Consider the following 25,551-nt stretch of genomic DNA (forward strand, 5'->3'; position numbering starts at 1 on the left):
ACCTGAATGAAAGCACGCTGCACATCTGATGCGTTGTTTATTTTACGGGGAACAGCAGATAAATATTTGAATCAACGTTGGAAACAGACTCAGAAAGATGTCCGATTTTCACAGGAACAGCTGGAGCGATTTTAACTCCTTAAATCGCTCTAAAGTCGTCAATTTTGTGTACAATCCAAAGAAGCATTTTACTTAAAACACATCCTACAAAGCACACATTTGGGGAATTAAAGCTTATTCTAATACATATTTAGTTTGAAGTCCCACTCTGAGCATCTTTTGATCTGTTGTAAAAGTGTTCCCAGTGGTCTTTTAATTATAATTATGCAGTTTTTAGCCAAAATCCAAGACCTGTGTCGTTTTCGAGAACGTTATTTCTGCAGAGCGACATTAGTTATTTCGAAATTTCCCATCACCCCTTTGTTTACGCTCACTCCAGCTAGCTTACAGCTTCTCACACCCCCCCAACACAACATTATATCAATATTGGAGCTTTTCAGCTGTACAGTCCTGAGCCAGATTCCAGCTCAGACGGGGAAAATAAAGATGTGAGTGGATCTCGTCATCTACAAGCGGATGCATCAGGGTGGAGCGGAGCAGGGAGCTTGTGGCTTTTTTTTAACTGTGGTCCTGCGTCACATCTACAAACTTTCTCAAAGTTTGTAATAACTGCGTTTTTGGTGTAGTCCTGATTCACAAAAATGCAACTTTTAGCCTAATTTTCTTCATATATGTTCTCCATCATCAAATGCTACAAGAGAATGCTCAAAACACCATTTTCATCAGAGCGTTTCCAAAGACTTTAAATGTCTTAAAGTGTTGTTGCTATGCCTACATTTTTTGCAGATTAGCATGAATTCTCGTATTCATAATTCCTTTTGCCCACAGGATGACTGGTCGGGAGTTTTTCACCCGTTTTCCGGCCCTCTACCCGTTTCTTCTGAGCCAGTTGGAAGAAGCTGCAGCCACAGTGGAAAGGTGAGTGGTAACTCCACTTCTTTGTGGGGTGATGTGGTCTGTGGCACAGTCTTTCTCCACCACATCTTTGACACACTTTGATGTTATGTTCAAACATCGTTGACCTGTTTTGTGGTCTGTAGTCTGTGGCGGTGCCTTAAAATGGAGGTGGATGGGAAGTTGGATTGGATTTCTCCGAACAGTAAATAAAAAACTTTATACAAACTGTTTTGTCAGATAAAGCCTGATTGCCATGTAGTGAGTTTTCGTTTACCTCACAGTCTGTTTGCTCCCTCGCTCAGTGGACAGTTTGTTTGCTCAAAGCACAGAGTTTTACGAGCGAATGAAATAAATGTCTGGTTGAGATTTAGTCCTGTTATTTTGCAGTGAAGGGTTGAGTCCACTTCAGTGCATTGGCCTGATCCTAGTCAGCCCTTACTCCCTTCTTGGAAGCATCTGAGAAGTCCAGCGGCTCCCCAGGCAGCCTTATCTTAATATGGATCCAATTAATTGAAAGCTTTTCGGGGCAGCTCTTTCAGAATTACCCTCACTCCCTTAGCCTCTTGTTAAAACATCAGCAAATTTCCCACGGAACCAGACTCCAGCTGTTTGACTTCCCACATCATCAGAGCGAATTGCACCACCATCACAGACCAACCGCGCCGCACTGCAGCCATCCAGAGCAGGACAGCAGGCCAGAGGACTGCTGTTAGTGGTTTTAGCCAGCAAAGTTACAGAATAATCACACTTCCAAAATAGGCCGTAAACTAGGATAGAACATAGAAGTGAGATTAGGATCTGGGAAAGGTTATACTTTTGAGACCAAATGTACACATGATGTATTTTGTGATGCAGCTCCCTTTCTCAGATACCCGTCAACACAGTTCAAAAAGAGGCTGTACACTTGGAAAATGTGTGCAGAAATTCAAAGATAAACAATGTAGAATCAACATGCTGACAAACTCGTAACGAGCCGAGAAGAGGCAGCAACATTCATGAAAGGAAAACAAGCCTGGTGTCTTTGTGTTTTTTCCTCATCAGGATTTGTTTCAATTATCTTAAGCGGATAATAAACTCATGACAGGGGTTCACTTTAGTCACAACTGCCCTTAAAGGTGGATAGCAAGGTGTATGCAGGTGGCCCGCCGGTAATATCAAGGTTGTAGACCGCCGGGTGAACCCGTTGAGCCGACATGTTCATGCAGCAGGTTGTAGTGAAGGAGGTGAGATGCAGGAATGTTGTACAGACTTTCTATTTTTATCCCCAACGCCCCCCAAATCCTGCACACAGCAGAAGGGTCTCTTGAGTGATAAGCCCACACTCTTTGTGGGCTCCTTGCATGAAGCCTGACCTTAGAAATTTGAAAATAAAACAATTATAGAATGTTAAATGTGGGCATTGTACAGGTGTTTTCTATTGAATCACTCATACTGCCCGCGCATTCAGCGTTTGCATGCGATCAGTAAGAAACAAGTACGCACACCGTATTAACAACTAGAATGTGGTGTGAGGGTTGTAGGACAGCATCACTCGTACGTCATAAATACATGTAACTTATATTGTCCTACTTTACAATAAACTGCCCCACTCTCAACAATGGTTTGTTCCATTTATATGAGGTCCCTTGAGGTTGCATGAGCCTCAAGGGAACTGCAAGACACACCTGCGCTCCTGTTAAGATGCTACCGCACCTGTACACGACCCTCTACGGACCCCATCAACCCAAAAATCTGCACCACCCTTACAGGTCAACCCACTGTCCAGGTGCATGTGACTAAGGCTGTAGGTATTGTTAAAACATATCTGCTTTATTTGAGATTGATAGTTTGTATTATAATATAATGAGCCAACTTACAATCACTGATTCAAATCAACATAAATTGTGAAAGGTTTTTATTTAAAAAAAAAAAAAATTCTCTATAAAGCTGGTTGAAACAAAAAACCAGAGCCAACCCAGCTCCCCAGGTAACTGCTGGATGGCTTGTTACACTAGCCAGTAAGCCTTATGCTGACTTTTTATGAGCATTATCATTTATATCCGACTCCAGAATTGTGGCTTTTTGATAGACAGGAAGTTGTCAAACCCTCAGTTGTAGATTTTCCTCATCAAGCGCTCTGCCGACTTTGTTGCTAGCTTTTTTGTCCACCCAATTCTAGAAAGGTCGGGGTTCCGTGATGCCTATCTGGCAAACCATTGACGGATGTCACAAGCTGTTTACACACGCCGTTTACACACGCCGTTTACACACGCCGTTTACACACGCCGTTTACACACGCCGTTTACACACGCCGGTTACACACGCCGGTTACACACACCGGTTACACACACCGGTTACACACGCCGTTTACACACACCAGTTACACACGCCGTTTACACACACCGGTTACACACACCATACGCAGTCATTGGGTAAATTCCCAAGGGTGATCCTGGATCTGCCCTTCTGCATGTTTTCCAGCCTTTGTTGCCTCATTTGGTGCTGAAGATCAGAAGTTTACACCTGATCCAGCTAACCAGGAGGTGAGGCAGGTAGAGCTGGAAAATAATTCTGATGGTAGAGACTGAGAACTAGGATTGAACATACGTGTGGCCTATTCTTAACACACAGATGCTCAGTTTCTGAATATTCATCTTTTGCTCGTATGACAGCAAGTTTACTCCTGAAACAATGTTTGTTCTGATTCATATGTTTATTACTTAAGATGAGTTCAGTGAGGGAACTGAAAAGAACATTTGCTGCAGAAGCAGATATTTGAAGGAGGTTTGAACAAATGTCTCTGTTCTCTGAGGAAAACAAGCAAGCTTCTTTATCTCAAGCAAATCTTCTCTAATTCCCACAAGAGATTTTTTCTTAGGTCCAAGCCACACAACTCCATGAAACTCTGCAAATTTTTAGGACTTCTGCTGAATTTAGAGGAAAGTCCAGGGATCATCATTTTTTGGGATCTAGCTTTGGACAATCTCTCAGATTTGATAAAATCCATCATTAACTCCACATGCAGCAGATCAAAGAAGCCCAGGGGCCTCATTTATAAAACTTTGCGTAGGATTTGCGTCAGAAGTGGCGTACGGATGAAACATAGGACGTGCGTACGCACAGAAATATTCGGCTTTATAAAACCGTGCGCACGCACATCCTACGCATCTTTCCCTTAATAAATCACAACCAATTCTAAATGCAGCGCAGCTTTTGCGGCTTCATGACACGCCCATAGTTGCCCGTAAATTTTGCAAATAAGTGTTCATTTGGATTTCTGTTGTAATTTTCGTTTGATCTTTCTTGTTTGTTTCACTGCTGATCGATCAAACGGGTCTTCGTGTAGGCTGTTAATTGTAAGACTTGCTTTGTGAAGTCTTCATGTTATTTCTGGGAGGCAGTATTGTCATTTTCACTTTCACGTGTTTCTTCCATCTGCCGACGGTGTCGCCGTTTCTCATTTCACCCGTTTTTGTGCGTACGCCTGGGTCAGAGCTTGCGTGAAGGACCGCACATTTTCCCGTCAAGCTTGCTTTTTATAAATATCAACTACTGCGTAAAGAGTGGCGTACGCCTTCTTTTGTGCGTACGCAACGTTTAGAAATGAGGCCCCAGATCTGGACAAAACCACCATCGAGCTTTGCTATGATCCACATTATCCTTTTAGCCTTCAGAATAAAGGCTGGTGCGATGCGACTGAAAAACAACAAAGCCCAAAGTGCTTGGCAGTCCCAGTCCCAGTCAGTGCCTTGCCCAAGGACACTTTGACACATGGACGGACAGAGGGCGAACCAATCTTCCAATTGGAGGTCGACCGCTCTACCTCTGCACCACAGCCACTGATTGAAGAAGAACCTGGTGGGACCTCAGCTCTGTTTTTCTCCTCCAAAGATGCTGCAGATCAGCAGAAGTTCTAGTTGTTTTATTAATGATACAGAAACTGCGACACTATCTTTGCTACTATTTTTTCGTACATATCGCACTGTTTCTTGCACTTTGGGCTGTTGGCGTATCTCTAACTTCCATTCTTTTTTAGCAAAGTGGAGATTGGGGTAAAAAAAAATCCTTTGGGCCCTGCATATGTTTATCTAAAACTATTTCAGTTCAGTGCCCACATTAGGGAGAGACAGTGTCTCATCTTTTCTGCACCTACCTCTGCTTGCAAGGAAATTTGCTTTCGTATCATATTTCAAGAGATTTTCAAAACGGCTCAGATGATTTAGTTGTCTGAGTGCAACTAAAATGGAAATTGAAGACTTTAGTTTACGTTGGAGCTTTTTTTTCTCTCCCCTTTTTGTTAAATCTGTCTCCGCTGCTGTATCTCCTCACTGATCTGTTTGTGGAGAAATAAAAATCCCCCCCCCCCAAAGAAACAAACCCTTTTTCATAGAGCGCCCAGATGCTGCATTAGATTTTGGAGTTCAGGGAGACATTCATGGCAGACCTCTGCGGAGAATTCCAGACTGCTCTTAAATGCAGAAGAGCCTCTTTTTCATCCTGTCAACTTTCTCTGCTCCAGCTGTATTTCACCAAAGCCTAATGTGTTTGCAGTTCCCCTCCATCTGCCCTGCCCGCCAGCATGACATCACATCCTGTCCCGCTGTGCTTGGCTGAACTGCCACTTTAAGCACATTTAACCAGCTACTAATTGGCTGAGATTACATTTCCCATCTCTTCGATGTATGGAAGTCCCAGCGGATGGCGGTGTGTGTGTTTTGTCGGGCTCGGTAATGAAAAGCACACGTTGTTTTTGCATGAGGGTGTGTTGTTCTGTCTCCATTCTATGAGATCCTCATGACTAACAGCGGTCCGAAGGACATGCTGCTCTTTTTACACCCATTAGCAGACTTTACATACTTACAGACCTTCACAGAGCTCAGCTGCAAAGCCGCACGACAATGTAAACACACATTCTTCCTCATCATCTTCAAGTACCACGCAAGTGGCATATATAGAGGTTAAAAAAAAGCAAGGGATACATGATGGAATTTAGACACCTCTCTGTTCCTTTTCTTCCAGTGTGCAGAGTGAAACTGAAAACTGGCAGAGAAAGGTTCCACTGAGCTGGCTGATATCAGATTTAGATTCAGAACTGTCATAGTTTGGGTGGATTTATGCAGGTAGAGGAGGTATTTTGTTGTTTTACCCCACTTTGAAAAAAGAGACCAGGTTTCCGTAATTTACAAATACAGCAATGTAAAGGATTTGCCCATTAAAAAACGTCACTCCTTTGTTTGGTTAAGAAGCAAAACTTTGATTTAAAACTGACGATAAATGGAGCCAACACACTTCTCAATGTAACCACTGTTTGGCTTTTGCAACATCACACCTGTCGCCATTCACTTCCATATAAAAAACCCAACTTCACAACAAAAATAAAAACACCAACACTTTTTTCTAAACTTCTTTTAGGTTATATTTTATGAAAAAAATGACAGAGTTGAAATTATGATTGTTTCCCTGTGGTATGATTTTGTTTTATTTTATGTAACTAATCTAGCAAAGTAAACTTACTAAACAACGAGACATTGGTGTGGACCAAGCAGCTTACTGTGAAAGCACCCTAAAGAAAGCACTTCCATAGAGAAATGAACACAGTACTCGGCCACTGACAGTATAAGGGACCACTGACAGTGTGTGTGTGTATATATATATATATATATATATATATATATATATATATATATATATATATATATATATATATACACACACACACACACTGTCAGTGGTGGATACCCATTTTCTTCCTCTCACTGCATCACTCAGTCTTTGAGTTAGACTGAGTTACAGTACTTCTTATGTCATCATTTGTAATGAGGTTCACTATCATGTTCTGACTCGGTTTCAAAGAGTTTGTGAGCGCTAAAACTAGAATGGTTTTGTAGAGTTGTGGTAGGACTTTTGAGACTTAAACATGAATCATGTCAGAGTCTCAGTTTGATCAACAATCGCCTGATGCTGGTGATTCAACTACCGTACTCCTCCAGACATTTGAGGGACATAGATTCCTCCATTCATTTACGAGGCTGCAGGTCGAGATTAGAGAACCTCTCTCACCAAAGTGTAATTTTTCCTCAACACTCACACAATTATAACTGACCAAGTATTTAAACAACTTGAAGTTCTAGACAATATTTCAAAGAAAACCAACAAGCTCCCAAATGTCCATAGTCCAGCTCTGATTGTTCTATGGCAAACATTAGAAGGCCACAGGTCACCATGTGTCCTCTGCGTCCTGTGTGTGCCTGCTTCACCACTGTCATCTACTAATCTGCATAAAAAATTTCGGATTCTCTCAGCTTGATTTTGAGTTACTTGGTTTTTGCGAAGCCTCTTTAAACAACCTTCACGTGCATCCATGTGTATTATGACTAAACTGTGTAACAATAAAAAAAACAAGATTGCCTGAGTTACATTTTCTTTCTCACTGAGCTGAAAATGTGAGACATTGTTTTTCATTTTGTATGTATTTTTATCTTCTTGAAATACATAATACATGGATTGTATATTATTATTACTGTGAGGATATGAATTTCTGTCTGAAAATAAAGATAACATTTTGTTCTGGTAATGTCTTTGCTTGAGTTGTTGCTGACTGATGTCTGTCGGTGAAGTGCAGAGAAAATAGACCAAAATACTCCAAATTTGAACTAAAATGACGGTATCGATTACCTTTTTTCTAAAAAAACACTGAATTAGCTTGGCAAACTGGTCTCCGGTCCCCATTGTCTTCACACCTGTGCTTTATTAGTTTTTACTGTACAGTTTGTTTGTTTTTTGGTTGAGGATTTTCTGATGCAAAACTTTTTCACCACTTGTGTTTGAACTCATTACACCTTTATATTTCAGATAATCAGACAAGTTTTAATCTTACTTCTTGATTACCCAAATGCATTTATAGATATGACAAAAATATATCTTTTTTGGCGTAGCGCTTTCCAGGAACAGTCCTAATTACCCACACACACACACACACACGTTCACACAGTGATTGTGGTTCCGCTGGCATACATGGCACCAACGTATTACCACCAGGAGTTGGTGGTTCAGTGTCTTGCCAAGGACTTCAGTACATTGGCGGGTAAGGCAGGAACCGAACTTGCAATTTTTTCGAGGTCAACCACTCTACCTCTGCACCACGGCAGCCCATCTATAAAAGAGCTGTCTATGACATGCCTTGGCCTACGTACATAAAAACAAAAAGCAAGTGCCCCCTCAGAAGATCCCATTGAATCCTATACCTGTTTTTATTTCTTTCTATTGCATAATTTTTTTCTCAATTTGATGAGTTTTTAACACTAATGGATAGTTAAAGGTCATGACACCATTGACCAATAGATCCTGATTCCCAAACCAAGTTAACTGTCTGGAATCAATAACTCGTTCAACTAAGGCAAATCCAGGTTCTGAAGTTGCAAAGCAGCCCAAGATCGTCACAGTACCTCCTCTATGATTGTTGCTTAGATGAAACAATCTCTTTTTAAATTACTTTGGATGCAACAGGATACTAGTTACAGAAGGTTTCGTTGTGGCTTATCTATTCAGGACGTTTTGGGGATGATCCAGGTGTTTTTGTCCAACCTGAGACAAGCCTTTGTATTATTTTTGTGTATTCTCTTTAAAAGGCTCCTGAGAATTCATCTCTCCACTGTCTTTGATGAATGAATCCTGAATTACTGGGTCATGTGACGCCTACAGTTCCGTCAATGTTCATCTGCTTCTGTTCTGACCTACTCGACGAGTCCTGGTTCTGGAATTCTTTGTGGTCGGTCGTTCACTCGGACAGTATCTACTACAGAGATTTCTTTATTCAACAGATCTGACTTCAAAGTTTCTTTGTGGTTAAATAAAGGGAAAGATTAAGAGAAACCTGGAGAGGTGCAAACAAACATGTCCACAGCACAGTGTTTAGTCGGGAGGGGATCTTGTTTTTTCCTTTGGTTCTTGGAAAAAAATGCAAGACATGGAATCTCTGTTCTGCTAGTATGTTTGCTGAAATGCGTCTTTGACCTGTGTCATCTGTTTGTGTGTTTAGTGATAGTGGTCATGTGAAGCTACACCCCAGCCTGTTTTTGCTGCTGCTGGTGCTCAGTCGCCTTTACCCCTCCCCCATGGATGGATCCTCTTCCCCTCTGGGACTTGCCCCCTTCATGCCCTTCATCATGAGGTAAGACTTAGTTCTACACACAGGTATAATAACATGGAAAATCATGGAAAATCTAAATGTCTGCGACAGATTTGACCTGTTTTGGTGTAGCCATAGCCATGTGATAAGTTACAGGCCTTTTACATGGTGGCATCAATAGATTTTCAGGCGTAGAAGGCATTAGACTGGCTTTGGTAGGGAGCATTGTGTGCTCATCTCTGTCCCTCGCCACCATTATCAGAAAAACGGTGTTTCCCGTCAGTTCGCCCTCCTAAACTCAAACAGACACGATAATAAGCAAGTGAAGGGTCTTTCAGGCACCTGCTCAAACAACCTTTCACAGAACTTCAGCTCTAAGTATAGAACAATTTACAATCAGGGAGACAAAACAGCTGCAGTCTCAACATCACTTCCATGCTTCTGCGTCTTTTATCAAATGTTGACACAGGTGGCTCAGCTACTTATATGAAAATCCATTGCATCTTTTTTCCCCGTATAAGATCTGAATTGAGCTGTTAATATGGGATGGTGACCTGACGTTATTGTGCCGCTCTGTGCACCCATTTCTTGATTCTGCGCACTAAGACAAAGCAGCCATCTTATCTCGCTCGGCCTCTCGGGTTATGTGTCGTCTTGTGTTGCAGGCTTCGTTTAACGTCGGCTGGTTTTTATCGGAGTTCGCTCATTGTTTTTTTGGGTAATGCTTCATGGAGACGAATGGGAAACTTCTGTCCTAGCAGTTGGCTTGGTACATTCTTGAGATAGAGAAAAATGCTAATATTTGTGAACCATCTTCATCTGCCTTCGCGGCACCTGCAAACAGAGGTGTAGTTCATATCATCCTGAAATAGAAAAATCCCAACCAACCTAAAGCCCTAAAAACAAATTCACACAGTATTGCGGGGTTTTTTTAGCTACTTTGAATATAAAATACATTATCTGTGGCATACAGTTGGACAGTGCCACACTGTTTATTTTTGTCTCAAGTCATGTTGATTTCACCTCCAAAAATGATGATGGTAGAGTCAGAGAACTGGCTAACCCTTGTCCTCAAATCCACCTCATTGCATTTTTACAGCCATCCACTATGACACAATGGATGGCTGATCCATTATGAAGAGATGGATCAGGTGATCCTAACTACCTAATCCAGGTAATCTCCAGCAAGAAGGTTTTTGTTGTGTAAAGGTTTCTAATTAGGTTTTAAAACCTTTTGTTGTTCTTGTGTTTTCTTTTAAATACCATCTTAGTAAATTGCCATTATGGGTACTTGTTTGACAGATTGTTTAATGCTGGTTTTTGTTTTAACAAAGAATTATAGTTTATCAACGTCATTTACATCAAGCTATTAATTTAGGTTGTTGACATGCCGACATCTCCTCAGTGCATCAGTTTAAATGACATTTTTATAATGTATCACCTCATAATCATTGAGAAATGGTTGATGTAATTTCTGAGCTCTTGATCCAAATAAAGATGTTTTTATTCATCTGCAGAAAACGGAAGTTTTAACCTTATTTTCACTAGAAGTTTTCTGAATTTTCATACATTTTTGGAGACATTTCCAGAAATGTTGGTTTACTATGAATCTTTGTTCTAAACAGTACAAAGGAGAACTGACCCGGAACCTCAGATGGTGGAAAGAAAAGTAACATCGTAAATGGTGTTTAATGGTATAGCGCTTTACTTTCTTCTTAGAAATCCCACACCAGTTCCATTCCCCCATGCACACTCACACACTCACACACAGATGGCGACACTGGTACCAACCTATAGCCACCAGGAGCAATGTGGGCTTCAGTGCCTTTTCCAATGATTAACCCTTTAACGCCGGAGCTTTAGCTTCAGTGTTGACATTGTTTCGACCACAGGAGTTCTTCAACCGTTTACGCAATTAATGTAATACTAGTGGATTCTGAAGCAGAGTCAAGCGGCTTTGTTCCATTATGCAACACTTAGTTGGTGATGTGTTGCATTTTGGTGCAAAGCTGAAAGGAACAGTCGCAATATTGCGCATCAAAATGAGCTGATTCATGTTGACCGTGTAAACGGTTGAAGAGTTATGGAATGTCAAAGAGAGGGTGTTGTGTTGGTATCGCTGGCAACATCTGTGGGTTCAATAGGGTCCTACTGGACAGTGCTGTAAACCAGTTACTGCTACCCATCAGAATTTGAAAGGTTCCAAGACACCCAACACCAATGACATTCTCAGAATCCGTTCAAAGTAATTAATAAAAGTGTGACTGTGCGTTTTGATAATTGGTCATTTGGTAAAGTCTTAGGTTCACTGGACTTTCTCTGAGTCTGTTTCAGTCAGAAACAGGAATGCAGCTCACACGTCGTCCCAAATGAAGCCCACATGTTGGAGATGTTAAATATAGACCAGCTCTAACTTCTTTGGCTCCAGACATTTTTCTCTATTCAAACTCCTTCCTCCCCAAGCTGGTGTCTCTAATGAGGTTGATGACTAATCCTCCCCCTTTTTTTTTTTTTTACTCCATAATCGGAAAAGTGACATCCAAGAATCAGATGGTTTTTGGTTTTCACATCATGTGGGTTTTTAGATCCTCCCGACTGTAAGATCTCTAACATTTCCTGGTGCCGAAAATGATGACTAACAAACGATCATCGCAGCAAAGAGAAAATATTAATATTCTATTCTTTTTCATTTTTTCTTCTTTTACTCTTCCTCTCCTCCAAAGCCCTGAAGTGTTGTCATAGTGATTTATATTCTGTTATATCCAGTCCAGCCTTTTTTTTTTCTTTACTCCCAGTGCTTCACTCCCATTTTCACTGTTTCATCCGAGCTGTGCTATATCTCATTTCTTTGGAAAAGCCAATGTTAGGGGCCATAAACTATTGCAGAGCTTCCAAAACGGACCACCGTCAATGCTGAATTGCGGCTGTTATTATCATTTTTTCTGTGGATGGAGACGAAGGGTGAAGAACTGCTGGCAGAAATCGGCCGTCATTAAGCCATCCCGCATGCTTAACGACGCTGGAAGTGGTGTGGGAATGTGTGCACACCTGTGCCCTCTCTGACTGAATCAGCAAAACCTGTTCAATAAGAAAAACGTTTATTATTGATGTGTTTGCCTCACCGTCGCATTCAACAGAATGTTATTTTCCATTAGAGGTTAAACCACTTTTCTCTAACTCTGCTCAGGTTCTGCTTGGAGGCCCGTCAGACCACTGATTGGTTCAAGATTTAAAGAATTATGTTGGTTTAACGGAAAGCAGCCTTTTTCTAAAGATGAGAAAACATCCCAGTTTAGATCATATCCCACTCAATTGAACAAACTGAAGGTTTCACACTTCTTATATTGAGCTGCAGATGCTAAGCGGGGTGTTGAGATTGTGAATTGAAAGCTTTGTAGTAGGGTGTAACGATAAATTGATTTCTATTCCTACGATCAGCCAGCTCCATCTGTCTGAGGCAAGTTGTTAATCAAATCGAATCAACCTATACTGTTAAAAAATCAATAATTGATATTGGAAAATAACACTTGGATTGAGACATGGTAGGTTCATTTTACTATAACGCAAAAACAAGCAAATGCATCAGAGCGGACAACAGACATGTGATGTCAGCAAAATCGGATCAGTCCATCATTCCAGTCCAATGTGTGGAAAAACTGAATTTAGCAAAGTCATGTGACCATCCAGTGTGCTAGAATGTTCTAAGAAGGTTCCCTTTTGGATTCTTTGGATTTGGAAAAACAACATTGGGCTGAGCTTTAGAAAACTGAAATGTGAATGGATTTGACATTCATTCTTATTTACTAGTTTTTTTGTACACATATTTAATTTACACTTGATTATCTTCTAGAAACACAAGGAATATGGAAAACCTCTGAGTCAAACTGGTTGAATTTTTGGCTAAAGATGTCCTGGATCTGTTTAAGGTCTGTCAATCGGATCCTCCAAAATGAACCAAAATCGACTATGAATCAAATCATAACCCATAAATTATGATATGAATTGAATCATTGTTAAAACTAATAGTTACACCCCTATTCAGAAGTTTTTACAACAATAAATGGCTTGCTTTGTCATGAAGTGAGCCCATTGATGGGATCACATCATTCACATTTCTGGGGGTCAGAATCTGTACTCTTCAGGAACTGGTATTGGACCTGAAATGCCGGAGACTGGGCTTGGTTGGTGACAGAAACTTTTCAAACAGCAGTTTTTTGATCTGCTACTGATTCACAACATTTTGAACAAAGAAATACTCTAAAACGCTGTTTTGATATTTATTTTCTTTATATCAGAAAATGCTACAAGAACGTGTAAAAAACACCAAGAACAGGACCCAGACCCCGGGCTGATAAACGCATGTTGAGAGCAGATCCCTTTTATATGCTACTGGTTTGTTCCGGACCAGAGTTCAGGTGAGCTTCCGCACCTGTCAAAGTGGAATATCCACGGAAGTGAACCCTGGTGTGGATCAAACCTGCCAGTATCATGCACCTCATCATTTTATTGGTCATGACTGATTGAAAAGGTCCTGTTGTTTTTTTTGCTCTAATTGTTGTAGCACCTCCTTGATAAATCCCAAATTGTATCTGTATTTTAAATTGATAACAATCTGAATAACTGCTGCTTCCCTTCTCGCCTATTATAAAGGAAGCACTTTAACAGTTAAAGAATGACGTCTGTCACCAGCAGAAAAATAAATGTATTTCAGCCGGCAGACTTGACAGGATCGTTAGACTCACTCGATAAAGCCAAGTCATGGTTTGCCCTAAAATGGGTGATACTGAAAATAGAGTATGTTTAGTTTAAGTTTTATGATGCAAGACTGAGGCCAACTTGGTGGACTTTGCACATAGCAGTCATCAAGTTGTGAGCTTTAGTTGGTGTCCAAATGTCTTTGTATTTAAAATGTCTGACATCTGCTCACGATGCCATGACCCTCATTCATTCCAGATGTTTTAAGACGCAGAAGACTGGGGAGTCACAGCTGCTGCCCTGACCAGGGAGCTCTGGCCGTCAGAACTGATGATATTTTTCTCCACAGCTACAAGAATGAGCAATGCAACTCCGTCGTTGCTACGCTTTGTGTACATTCTGTACAGACAATGATACTGGCACTCTTTTAACCGGTATGAGCAGTCTCTGAGGAGGAAACGGCTCTCCCAGCTGCCTAAAATAAAGGCCAGATGAGCCTCATCCATGCCAGTCAACAGTCTGCACGCTGGTCCCACAGGGGATGTTGCTGTTTCTAAATTACACCCCTCCAAACTGTCATTTCCTTTTGCAGAAGAGTTTCAATGGGAGAAATTATCACAGATAGTTAACATATGGATCTGTTAGGGGTGGGAAGTCGAGACTGGTCGTGGAGTTTTGCCAATGCTGTAGGTGCGTTTGTGTTTAATTAATGAGCAGGGGCATTTAGAGCTAAAGTATGCTAATTGGTTGCTGTGTTAAATTCTTGCTTTTAGCTATTCTGCCTTTAAGCAGTGTGAGAGAGGAAGAGACATGCCCTCAGCAGGTGGAAAATCGTTTGTTGCCTCCCAACAGATCTCTTTGTTTTAAACCCATAAAGCTTTTCCTTTCAGCCACCTTTCAGTCTAATCATGACAAGAATCAAACTTGTTTAACCTCCTCACTCAGCGTTGATTTTAGACATTTGCTCCCGCAGCTGTAATGTGCCTTTTCCCCCTAACCCAAAGAAGCCTCAAAGCTTGTGTTTTATCCCAGCATGCCTTTGCAGTGATGGATTGCTGTTACACGTTTCTCTGGAGCTCTCTGCTAAATTTTCCACAGTGAAGCAGAGCTGCTTTTTTATCCTTGGTGCTCCGCTTTGATTCCACAACAAGCCTTTGAAACTGGTTTTAACCCTCGTTCCCTTTGACTTTTTCTCTATACGCATGTCCAGTTTCCTAATTCAGCCTAGTTCTTTTTAAATAATGACAGTCAGGCAGTCCCTATGTCCTTTATACCGAGGGCTGCCTGCTGGAAATTTCTAATTGAAGTGTAGCAAAACTGCAGATTTAAATGTGGAACTGAAAGGCGCACATTTGTAAGAAAGTACTTTAAAGATCCTACTCTGATGAAAATGGTGTTTCTGGTGTTTTTGGCATGTTCTTGTGGCATTTTTCTCATGATGACGGACATTTGTTAAACAATACTAAGCTTAAAGTTGCATTTCTGAGTATTTCTATATTCAAATCGTTGTGAATCAGGAGCAGGAAAAGAAATTGCCGTTTAAAAAAGTGCTTATTTGTGACGTAAAAAATACAGTGTGCGGGCCACAACCTCCCTGCATTCTGATGCATCCACTTGTAAACAAATAGATCCACATATGTCTATGTTTTCCTCTACTGAGCTGTAATCTGGCTCAAAACTGTAGGGCTGCATAATCCCAATATTGCTCGCCATTCTTGTTGCACCAGTAATGTTAGGTTGGGGTTGTGAGGGGGAGCAGTGTGTAAACAGAAGAGTGACGGGACGTGGGGTCGGGCTTACTCTGCTCCAACAGTCCCGCCCACAATTACTAACAAACTACTGCAATTCTGCAGAAACTGACAAATTTTTAAATAATGGCTAATGGCTATGGATTAATATTAATTGAAAGACCACTGGGAACAATTTTACGATGGATCACAAGATGATTGGAGTGGATCTTGAAGCCGTTTTTATGTGGTGCTTCCCCCCAAACATTTACAGCACAAATTCTGTCTAACTTGTTTTTTTTTATAAAAAGGAATCCACACCATTTGGATGCTGTTTTTACAGCAGCCTGGCTTGCTTGTTTAGTCTAGATTAATCCTCATGGACTCTGAACGATAATCAGTATCACAAGGAAGCTCAGGATTAGACAAACAACGTTCCACTGAAGATTAAATCCTCAACATTTAATGTCCGAGCTTCCCCCGTCTGCATTTTGGAGATGTTTGCTTCAATAAAGCCACTGACAAGAAGATGGACACTGGGGTTATGATATGGCAGGAATTGTAGTAGAGAAAATGATGTGCTGGCAACTTCAGTCATAGTTTTACAACTTTTTGTAGAGTTTTTATTTTTTATTCTTTTTGCTGTGCTTACTAAAGAGTGTAACTGCAAACACAACTTTATCTAAATATTTACAGCCAGTTGATGAATGGTTTATTTGAACGACAAAAAAACAAGACAGAAGAAAATAAATGCTGTGGGATTTACATGACAAATGCTGGCTCAGTCCATGGTTTGCTCTAAATAGGACTGTTTCTGCAGCATTTCCCTCTCATTCAAATTCAGTCCACAGACTTATCCCAAGCTGAAAACGACCAATCATTTGAAGTATGGTTTCTTGAGTAGCTGACTGTAAATGTCTGTTTCAGCACAGAAACATGTGCTTGCTAAAATGTCCTTATCTCAGTAGCATCGCTCTGCCAAAGCTCCACTCTGTCGTCCTGTGAGCTGCCGAATGTCTCCGCTCTTCATGTGAGCTCTGGCTGTGTTATGACACCAGAGGAAGAAAGACTATCGCCTTGTAATCAGCCTTAATTTTAACGTACACACAGCGGGACGAGAAACACTGTCCGTCAGTTGAGAAAGCTAAAAATGACCGTGGGACGGAGACCGTCTGTGTGTGGGCAATAACAAAGGGTAGCGGAGCATTTCCTGGCTGGTTAGGTAATCCATTGAAAATAATTCGTTCTGGGTTATCGGTCATCTACTGGCCTGGGAGCTGTTTATGTCCAAGGGTTAGGTTGATTTAGAAAACCATCATGGTTTTCTAAATCAAAAAGGGGATCATTTAATGGTTGGTAGTTTGTGGAGTTATATTGCAGTGCAGGAAACCTTTGTAATCAGTCGTGACAACAGTTGCTTTGATTGTTTTGTTCTTCAGAACAAAGTTAGCGTTGAAATAATTTAGAACATCCAAAGAGAAATCAAACATAACTACATGCATTGAATGATGAAAAGATTGTCCTTGCAGGTCTCTTTCTTCAGCCGCAGAAGCTAACCTGTCTGCTCTGGTTCTGCAGATGCGGCCGCTCCGCCGTGTACCGGACCAGAGAAATGGCCGCTCGCGCTCTCGTCCCGTTCGTGCTGGTCACCCAGGTGCCGTCCACTGTCGGTGCTTTACTGCAGGAGCTGCCTTCAGGCCCGGGACCAACAATCCAACACAACCGCATTCACGGCACTCTGCTGCAGGTCTGCTCACACTGCACAGCACTCATCTGAGAGGACGGTGATTGTTGTTGTTGTGGACAGGAAGTTGTGACAATATGTATTTTACACACAGTAGAAACCCGACTCATACTAACAAAAATAGATGCATGCATTTTTTGGTCAAAAATATTAGTCTGCCTGTATTTTAAAAGGCATTTACATGTTAAATAACACCTCATTGTTGGTCCATTTGGGTTTAATGTCAACCTGGCTTATACAATTATAGCAGCTTTAGCCCTTCTGGGAAGGCTTTCCACTCGTTTATAAGGGAGTGTGTTTAGGGAGATGTGCTAATCACTCCAATGAACACGTCTCCACTGCTGATGTGTGGCTTTGAAGGAAGCAGCTGCTGTGTCATGGAAACACATTCTGCACAGTTCTTGAGCTGATCCTACGGCCACGTGAACTTTGGAAGGCTAATTTGGAAGGTGCTGCAGTTTTACTGTTTGTGTTTTTGTATACTTGAAGCTTTTATTGTGTCGGTACATGTTTGTCGCTTTGTGGCACTTTTTGTAATTTACTGTCCACCCACTCAAAGCAGAAACATGTTAGGTTGCTTGTGAAGAAATCCCTGCAGTTGTTGGATTTTTATTTTCATTTTTCTTCCAACTGAAGTTTGTCAAAACTCAACAGCCTGCACTCATTATAACAGAATTCTGTTCTTCTGGGCAGATGGCCGTCAGACGTTAATCTAGAAGACGTTTTGATCCAAGTAGCTTCTTCAGGTTTTTACTGAATCCAGATTACTTCTGTATGCGTATGTGCTGACCACTTCAGAGGTAACAATATGTTATGAGTGCTGATGTATATGTCTACGATCCAATGCTCAACTAAATGGACGACAAATGTCCTTTTGGATATAAAAGGAGAAGAATTAGACCCACATTTAGGTTTAGATGCATAGCTGCCACATGGGTTAAAATAAAATGAAGAAAGTTGAAGAAATCAATCACTACATAAATGCAGTGGAGAGATGTATTAAAATTACCGTACTCGGGGGGGGGGGGGGGGCAGGACCATTGTTTGCCCTTCTTTAAGGGGAATCTGATCTTTAAGGAATCTGATCATCGAGATGTCAGGAAACCCAGTCCCACTGATCAGGATGTCTCATTCGGCTCCCATCATCCACTTGAAAATAGGAGAAGAATAATCAAAGTATTACAGCCCAGAGCAAAAATATTAAAAACTCAAAGGTTACCAAAAAAAAAAGTAGACCACAGTGACTCTGCCTTGTCCTCCCTTATGTTGTGTTCCAGAAATTCAGAAGGATCTTAAACACATACTGTACCTGTAAATTTCAAACCCACCAATACATGGAGACCATAACTGGTCCACCTCGACGACAAAATGCACAGGCAGAGCAAAGAGGTCAATGCAAAGGCATGGCAGTCAGGGGGGCTCTGACCTGTTGCTTGTTAAATTCCTCTTTTGACATCTTTGCCCAGCAGACTGGGGTCTCGTTCCCAACCACCACACTCCAACAATAAACCACGGATAGGTCCCACCTGAGTGGTGCCAAATACCCCAATCAAGTAAAGTCAAGTTAAAGAAAACCACTGGATTTTTGACATATGCTTCTGTTCGAATGATATTTTTAACTTTTTGGGCAGCTCAAATAATTCAGATTCCCCTGTTAAAGCTGAAGAAGCTGCACAGATGAGCAGTGAAATGTCTTCTAGATGTAGTTGAGGTTTTAATGAGTTCAAATCTATTTTCACTTTAAAAAAAAATTCAACACAAATTCATTGAACTGATGAATTGAACTTTGAGTTTTTCTTATTGTTTCTGATTGATCAAATAGTAATTTTAATGATAAAACTATTGTTTTGGTTAGATTAAAATATGACCATTTTCTCTCTACGGGCTTCACTGTGGAGAGAAAAACAATGGGAAAACTTTGTCCTAACCCTTGTGCTATCTTGTGGGGTCCAGATGACCCCACCCTTACATTGTCGTGTTATCCCTACTATGATAAAGGTTAAGAGGATTTCATGTAATCCATGGACACTGGGGAAGATCACAAATCATTGAAGAAAAAAGGTTCAGAGCACTGACTAGTGGGACTAGATGACCCAACATTGGAGTCACGGTTTTTAGTCCTACTACAAACCTTGTGGGAATCGCTGGAATTCACGTTCAGTATCTCTGGATCTCGGTTTGGATCCTGGTGTTGATAGGAGGTGTGGAGATGGGTGTTGGGGCTCAGACAGATGAGAGAAACTGATATGTGTTTGGTTGTGGGAGCAGGGCTGAGGTGTCCCAATCGACGCAGTGGAGCCGAGTGCTGAGGAAGGGCTCTAAAGAAAGTACGATACAGATAGCCGTGTGCTGTGTACGTGTGGAGAAGAGTTTCTCACAATACATCCATGATGTATTGCAAACTTAGCTGTGTGAGAAATTGTTTGTACTTTTGTGAACTAAGACGGCTTTAGATGTTTGAGATTAGCATGGTTTCAAAATTTGCGGTGTGTGTCAGTGCGTGCGGTGTTGACTGAGATAATGGAGACATTGGGTTTAACTTAAGGACCTGCTTAATGTACAGTGTTATGCCTCATTGTGTGTGTTGGTGTGTAATAGATGGCAGATGTTAATGCTCCAGGGAGGAATGACTTCCTCTGTTATTGGGAAGGAGTAGCTGTCGGTGGGACAGGCCCACAGCTGTCAGAGCTACTGAAGCTGGCCTCTCTGCTAACTTACACGTCACACCATGAATTCTGAAAGCCATTCATGAAATGTCTTCAACCAGCAACAACTCTAGGCACAGTTTGTCATTGCCCTTGGTTTTTATTATACAGTGCCTTGCAAAAGCATTCTGCCCCTTGAACTTTTCAAACTTTTGCCACATTTCAGGCTTCAAACATAAAGATATAAAATTTTTTGTGAAGAATCAACAACAAGTGGGACACAATCATGAAGTGGAATGAAAATTATTATTTCAATTAATATTTCAAATTTATTTATGAAATAAGAAACAGAAAAATGGGTCTTCCAATTAATGTTTGATCCAGTAACTGTAGACCTCCAGGAGATAAAGAAGGTCAAGTTAGTTGATCCATACTTGTTTTTGCCTTAAGGCCATGTTACACTATGTGCTTTTTGTGTATTTTCCCCCTATAATAGTTGGGTTTCTGGTGATACATGTGTGATATACTTAATTCCTAAATTTGTAGCTTTCTGTGAGCGTTCCACAAATGTACACCAATGTCTAACTGACTTTTCACACATGTACCACCGATGTATAACTTTTATATTGCAAATATCATGTTAAAATGATGTAATTGAGGCATTAATCACTAATGAATTGCATGAAAACTGCGCGATAATCACGCACGGTTCATGCTCCATTTTGATTTACGTGTTCTTTGCATTGTACTTTTTCTGTGGTTTTAATGTGGTTCATTTGTGATACATCTGTGGCAATTTCACATAAAGACCACAACTTTTCTCACTTTTTCTACATTCACACATGACCAACTTTCAGCGTCAGAATCATTTATTGTCTTTACAATCCATGCAATATACTCAAAATGGACATAGTGGCTGTGTGACACGGCCTTTAGGTCTAGGTAGCCTTCCAAAAGGTTTAGTACCAGTGAATGTGATACTGGTCGTTTCCATCACCGTTTTTAATACTGGTAGTTTTTTCTTTTTATCTATGATTTCTTTAGAAATTTTTCAAATAAGCAAAAGCAAACAGACAACAATTCAAAACCGCAATTACAAAAACAAAGAAATAAACAAAAAATAAAATAAATAGGCAAAAAAAAAAACTTAAAAAGATATAAATAAAATAGTTATACAAATAATATACTGGTAGTTTTTAACAGGAGAGCACAGCACAGACTCTCTGAACCTCAGTTTTATTTTTTAGTGTTAATTCTTTACAGGATTACCTCCTAATCACACTGCACCACCCACATTGCACTGCTGCTAAACAAAGATGCCATGCCTGAAGAGTGGTCATCTGGACGCCTCTGTCGTGTGAATTGCGTTCGATGTGGACACAACTTAGATCATTTGGTGAATGTGAGGCTGGCTGCCACTAAACATGACCTATATCAAGCAAGATGTGTTTACAACCCACTGACATGAACTAAATGGTCCCTTAAATATAAAATAGATAGAAAAAAGCAGACTTTGAAATATTGACACTGTTGTATCGAGGCAATGATTAAAAAGTACTTAAAGACCCACTCTAATTCTCTTCTGATCTATTTTAAAAGCATAGTTTCTGCAGTGTGGCATAGTTCAATAGAAATTTGCCTCTGAGTTGTGGGTGAGACTGTTGGTGCATAACAACTGCGCCCCCACTTACTGCCACCCATCTGTTTACACACTCTTCTGCTACCTTACAGCCCTTCACACCCCAAGCCTATCATTACCGGTGCTACAAAAATGGCGAGCAATAATGCAGCTATGCAGCCGTACAGCTTTGATCAAAATATTAGGCAGATCAATTTGTCTGCAAGTGGATAGAGAGAATATAGCAGAGCAGGAAGCTTGTGGGCTGCCCAGTTTGTCCTATGTCACAACTACAAGTTTCTTCCAATGATCATTTTTCTCCTGCTTAGTTTTTCCATTGATTAACCTCTTTTAAACTAAGCAAATGACCACAGTTTGTCCTTAAGAACGCTTCAAAATCCAGTTAGCAATTTATTTATTGAGAACAAGTTCGTGCATTGATATGTTCAAGTTACACATCCTTTGCCTAATAATTTCAGACCTATTTAGAAAAATTGGAAGAAAGTATTGTGATTATTAAAAGTAGTGGTAATGAATCAAAGAATGTGTAGTTGGGCTGCTAGTCCGACCAAATCCTGAATCGTTTTGACTTTAATTCATATAGAATTAAAAAAAAGTCAAGATTAAAGCTTGAATTACAAACCAATCTAATGCTTTAAATTAAAAGGTGAAACTTGTGCTTTCTTTTAATTTTGTTTTTCATTACAAAATGTATAATTTTATAAAATGATTCAGCAGATTGTTAGCATAAACAGATTTGAAATGATTTGTCTGATCTTGTTATTGAGATGGATTTTGACTATAAGGGACAATAAAAATGCAAAATGTTTTTTTCTGATTTGTCAAAAGGGAGTTTCCAAATATTTCAATGCCAAATGTCAGTGGTTAAGGCAATTCAACAAGACATTAGGTGGAACTTAAATGTGGAATGATACAAAGTGATAAATACAAGTGCAAGATTGTAGTCTTCCAGGAAAATACTCCCCAAAATTTCTAGATGGTCCAGTTTATGGTGGAAGGAATATGCAATGATCATACCTTTAATGTCAAATAGTCAGGAAATATAGGAAGTTACCTGGTCAGACATTCAGGTGTGAAGATGACCGACCATGATGGGGATGAGCACACCTGACCTTAAACTTAAAAACAAAAAGATTTCATAAAAAATACATGAATGTTTTTGCAAAAGTGAGTTTTGTTCATTTTTTTGTCCCATATTTAAACTTTTTTTTTTTTTTTTTTTTACCAGAGTACACAACAAAATAGCTGGAAAAAGAAACAAACTGCATCTCCAGACATTATGAAAATAAAAAGGAATAGCTCTCTGGAGATATGTTGTTGTGACTGCCACAAAGATGTACTTTACAGTTCTGCATGTACTTGAATATACTCACACCACAAAATGACTTGGTTGTTACGCCCATGTGCATATGCAGATGTACGAGAGTATGACATGCTGTCTGGAAGGCACATTTAAGCTTTTGTTTTTCTGGCTATATAGGGCTAGAGAATGTTTATTTCCTTTATATTTAGTTCATCTTTATTGGGATTTATTTTTGCCTAATTGGGCGTCTACACTTGCTTACCCCCGTATCTGCTTTTATGTGAACGTCGATTTATGTGTTTCTTTCTGCGTGTGTTTTACTGGCCGGAGTCTTGGATTTCTGTGCAATTATTTGGACTTGTAGGAAGCGTGTGTGTGTATGTGTGTGTGTTGGGTGAGCGCATATGTGTGCATGATTGCTGTAACCTGTGGTCAGTCTGTGGTTGCGGCAGTGGGAGGGACGGCAGGGCAGCCTGATAACAGAGTCTGACGGGACCTCACATTCACCACCACTATTTTTACCGGGTCCAAAAGCAGAGTAAGGCTTGTTGCAACACATTAAAAAAAAAAAAAAAAACATATGCAGGAGACGTTAAACGCCTCACTATAAAACAACAAGGCGTGCAGATTGCAGCATTTCCTTTTTTTTTCCTTCAAAATTCACAAAATTGTAGCTCAAAGGTTCACATGACAGTTGATTTAGTCCAGTTTACATCCTGAAATTGTAATAATAAAGTCAAATTGATATTTATTAGTAAATCCCAATACACAACGTTCCACAAAATAATACAACTATGTTGTTCAATTAAAAGAAAAGAAATTGTTTTTAGAGCAATATTTGATTGATGTATTCTCATTCATTGTAGATTACATAAAATCACCTGGGTCTCATCAGGTATAGCATTTAATTCGTGGGTTCAGTGAAGACAATAAAAAATGATTCTTCTTCTAATTGGCTTATCTCATTCTATTCTGTCTCATAATGAGTGCTGGGACAGCTGATGGCAGAATGTTAGTTCTGTAAAGTGTATTTATTGTTAAAGATACATCTGCAGGAGTGAAACAAAGGGCAGAACCAGTAACGGTGAATTACTGGTTCTGCCAGTATTGACATGAAATAAAAATACATTCAGAAACGCCTAAAGAGTTCAATCCAAAGCTTCAGCCTTTGTGCCAATTTCTCTTTAGCCTTCTGAGATCGTTCTGAGATCCCCGCATCTCCTCCCTCGGAGAAGCAGGAGGGAGGCAGTGTTGTCTATAAATATTACTCCAAGCCGAGCTGGATCCATCCGGTTGAGCCTCCCTCCCATGCAGGGACTTCCCAGACTCTCAGATGAGGTGTAGCAGCGCTGAGCAGTGAGGAGGCCGGCGCAGATCATGTTGATCCGATGCCATTTTTGGCCGGTCCCATCTTCTGAGAGAATTGAAGTTTCAAAAGAAGCAGCACTGAATTAATTAGGCGGTCCACGTTACATCACACCGGACTGTGGTTGTGATGCTGATTTACATTGGGATCTAAAGATCCTCCCACAAGTAACTAAGATTGTTTCTGCCAGTGACAATACATTAAAAACATATGAGGTAATGAAACTTTTCTCCATTTATTTAGTCCTCCCTTGACAAACAAGACTGTGACAGAAGACGGTTGAAATCCAAACATGTAAATTTGCCCACAGGTGAAGCGTGAACGGGCAACCTGCCAACGAAGCACTCAGAACTTAGAATAGTGAACAAGTTCCTAGACTTTTGCTTTTGGTCACATGCTTCCATGAATGAAAAGCTGTACAAATTATTACAGACTCCAGAGAGTGTGTCTGATCCCCCAGAGCACTTCCTGTCCGTGGATTCACTTGGAAGTGTTCAGTATTTGGTTTGGTAAGCAGCTCCTTGTAGCTAGAAAAGCCCTTGGTGAGTGACAGCAAGAAGCAGAAGAAGGCATTTGGGGTGTGAAAGCTGTTTGTGCGAGCCAGTGGGTGTTGCCTGGGCGTGGAGATTGCAGGAGCAAAGCCGGGGCAGGCCAGGACTCAGTGGCCATACTTGGTGCTACGTGGTCGGCTTGGTTTTTCCCCACGTTGCCTTCCCTGCACGGTGTAATGAATGGCTTCCTACTGGTCTGTGGCTACAGCCCCAGCTTAAAGAGTATACTTACCAAAGCCCAGAATACACACCCCAGCAGGCAGGCAGGCCAGTCAATGTCTTCGCCTCCGAACGCCTTCGACCACGAGTCCACCTGCTGCTGACTGACTCAGCCTTTCTCTCACAGGGAACATTTTCTTTCAAGAACAGGTGTTTTCATCCATCTTCAAGAGTCTCTGTTTGCAGGAAAAAGAATGTTAGCTTCATACCAAAACCAAAGTCTAGCTGCTAAATGGACTGACTGGTTGATTCCAGATTCTGGTTGACTGGTCACAGTGAATCCAGGTAACTACTAATAGCTGCAACTTGAATAAGAGAGGCTAGAAAGGAATGAATCAGCGGCTGTTTTAGAACAAGATTGAAGAATACCAATAGAAAGTTACTCCTGATTTAAAGATTTGAATATTTCTGATATGTCTGGGAAGATGTTCTGTTCCCTCCATTGTGGTAAGTTAATGGAAGGAAACTTTGAGGGGAAAGGTTGTGGTAGAACAGAGATGATGCAAGCGGCTGTGAGAATGCAGTTGCATCACTCAATTTCAGAATAACCGGTGTTAAAGGGTTATGATGATGAATCTGTGTTTGCTAGTGGCAAAAT

At 40.6% G+C, this 25,551-nt stretch overlaps 1 protein-coding gene across 2 annotated transcripts in view; it reads left to right on the forward strand.

Annotated features, from left to right (window-relative positions):
* thada (THADA, armadillo repeat containing) overlaps nucleotides 1–25,551 on the forward strand; it is a 127,618-nt gene that overhangs the window by 45,346 nt on the left and 56,721 nt on the right. For both annotated transcript variants that reach the window (XM_023963169.1, XM_023963170.1), the window contains exons 27-29: nucleotides 889–978; nucleotides 8,975–9,106; nucleotides 17,065–17,233. In XM_023963169.1, coding sequence (XP_023818937.1) covers nucleotides 889–978; nucleotides 8,975–9,106; nucleotides 17,065–17,233 — 391 coding nt within the window. The remainder of the gene's footprint in view (nucleotides 1–888; nucleotides 979–8,974; nucleotides 9,107–17,064; nucleotides 17,234–25,551) is intronic.

This window comes from Oryzias latipes, chromosome 15 (assembly GCF_002234675.1).
Source record: "Oryzias latipes chromosome 15, ASM223467v1".
Lineage (NCBI taxonomy): Eukaryota > Metazoa > Chordata > Actinopteri > Beloniformes > Adrianichthyidae > Oryzias > Oryzias latipes.